The following is a 1,887-nucleotide window of genomic DNA, read 5'->3' on the forward strand; positions in this document are numbered from 1 at the left end:
AGTTTTCAAATCTTTCTGGAAGTTATAATGACTATCTCCAAACTTAGCACTCCAATAAAACTGGATGGAGACTTTATAATGGACACTCACTTAACTGTATTGGCACATTTGGACTAGTGTTTAATGAAAATGTTCTAATGAAGAACTAACATTTGTCTGTCCTCTCCAGTCTTCCTCGGTATCCTCTGCCTCTTGGCTGCACTGCTGCCGCCGGCCTCCCCCTGCCCTCCTCCCTGCCTCTGCTCCTCCGATGACCTTGTGGTGGACTGCGGAGGACGTGGTCTCTCCTCTCTGCCTCCTTTGCACCTCCTGCCTCAGAGAAGCCGCTCTCTCCTCCTCACCAACAACAAGCTCGCCTCGCTGGAAGCCTCTGCTTTTGCTAACCTCTCCTCACTAGAGGTCAGACGACTTTTGTTCATCGTTATCAGGAGATCTGCTCCTCATGGTTAGGCAGCAGTGGTTTTCAGTTTTATATATGTGCTTTAGAATATACCAGGGCTTATAATCTCTATTAACAGTTATAAGCTTTTAAAAACTTTAAAAACAAATATGTTGGCTTCACCACTGAAAGCATAATTGAAACTTCCTGGCATTCAGGACACACATTATTTATGGGTTAGTGCATCAAGGGAACCTGATTTTAAACCTGACCTTAAACCCTGAACAGAAAAAAGGACAAAAAATCTAATAAAAACAGTTTTCATATAATTTTCCTTTTAAAGCATTCAAACTCCTAAAGCTTTCAGATGTTTATGAATCGTTCTCAAAGAGACAACTGACCTCCACTTGAACTATTGTCAAACTATTTGCAGTTAAAGACTAATTAAGGGATATTAGCAACTTCTCAAAACCACAAAAGTTGAAGTTTGGGTTTTGTTTTGCTGTGTTTTAGGAGTTAGACCTCTCCAACAACTACCTGGATAATTTGCCAGGTGGATTATTCAGAGACATGTCAAACCTGACAAGACTGACTCTACACAACAATTCCCTGACAGTTATGGACAGAGAACTCTTTCAGGTACACATCAAGCTATCATTAAGAGAATCTTTTAATGCACAGAACCTTTGGTTTCATGATACTTTTGTGTCCAAAAAAATTTTGTTTTGGATACAAATACCTGTTTTTGTATTTCTGCAGGGTCTAGGCAGTCTACAGAGTCTGGACCTGTCATTAAATGGTCTGTCCACAGTTCCTCTCGGACTCCTTGATGAGCTACAGAAGCTCAGGTAGACACGCTACATTCACACCGCCTGTGTCAACTATGGTTTATGAGGCCACTTCCAATGAAAAATGTTGGTAGTGGCGTGTGGGGGGCGTCCTTTTCAAAACACGGAAGTACCAACCATTGTGAACATGACCACAGAAGAGAAATTAATTATTGCACTGTTGGGATTATACGACACCAAGTCTTTCATATCAGAATAGAACTGTGGAAGAAAAAACCTGAAACAAGATTTGTGGGAGGGACTTCTTCTTTTTTCATTTTCTACTGTTTACTAGCGTATGTCTGCCCCCTATTGTTGGAAGAGGCTTGGTGCAAAATGTGGAAGCGGTGCAAATGTGAATCTTGCTCTAAGCTTTTTATTCCTCACTTCTTGTCTGATATATGAAAGATTTCGGTTTGGTATTTTGAGCATTTCCATTGTAAATTGGATCTATTAAACAGTATCAAACCACACCAATTGGTGGTCCCCATCGGTTGTTGGTCCATTGAAAAGTGGAACGAGAACAGTTGGGGCGGAGCTTTTGTAGCCGCACTTTGATTGGCAGAAAGAGATGATGTCATTGGAAAGCGTCAATTTAGCGCTCATTTAAGCTAACGTTTCCAAGCATTCGGGTTTTTGCAGCTTCCTGTGTACTCTTTTGGTCACAAGTCTATATTAAAA

At 41.0% G+C, this 1,887-nt stretch overlaps 2 protein-coding genes across 5 annotated transcripts in view; one reads left to right on the top strand and one right to left on the bottom strand.

The window, feature by feature from the left end:
• The window catches only part of cacna2d4a (calcium channel, voltage-dependent, alpha 2/delta subunit 4a), an 83,615-nt gene that overhangs the window by 43,058 nt on the left and 38,670 nt on the right, over positions 1-1,887 (bottom strand). The gene's annotated exons all lie outside the window — the stretch shown is intronic.
• lrtm2a (leucine-rich repeats and transmembrane domains 2a) overlaps positions 1-1,887 on the top strand; it is a 29,132-nt gene that overhangs the window by 18,757 nt on the left and 8,488 nt on the right. For both annotated transcript variants that reach the window (XM_036210161.1, XM_024287767.2), the window contains exons 3-5: positions 170-399; positions 893-1,018; positions 1,139-1,227. In XM_036210161.1, coding sequence (XP_036066054.1) covers positions 170-399; positions 893-1,018; positions 1,139-1,227 — 445 coding nt within the window. The remainder of the gene's footprint in view (positions 1-169; positions 400-892; positions 1,019-1,138; positions 1,228-1,887) is intronic.

Source organism: Oryzias melastigma, linkage group LG23 (genome assembly GCF_002922805.2).
Source record: "Oryzias melastigma strain HK-1 linkage group LG23, ASM292280v2, whole genome shotgun sequence".
Taxonomy (NCBI): Eukaryota; Metazoa; Chordata; class Actinopteri; order Beloniformes; family Adrianichthyidae; genus Oryzias; species Oryzias melastigma.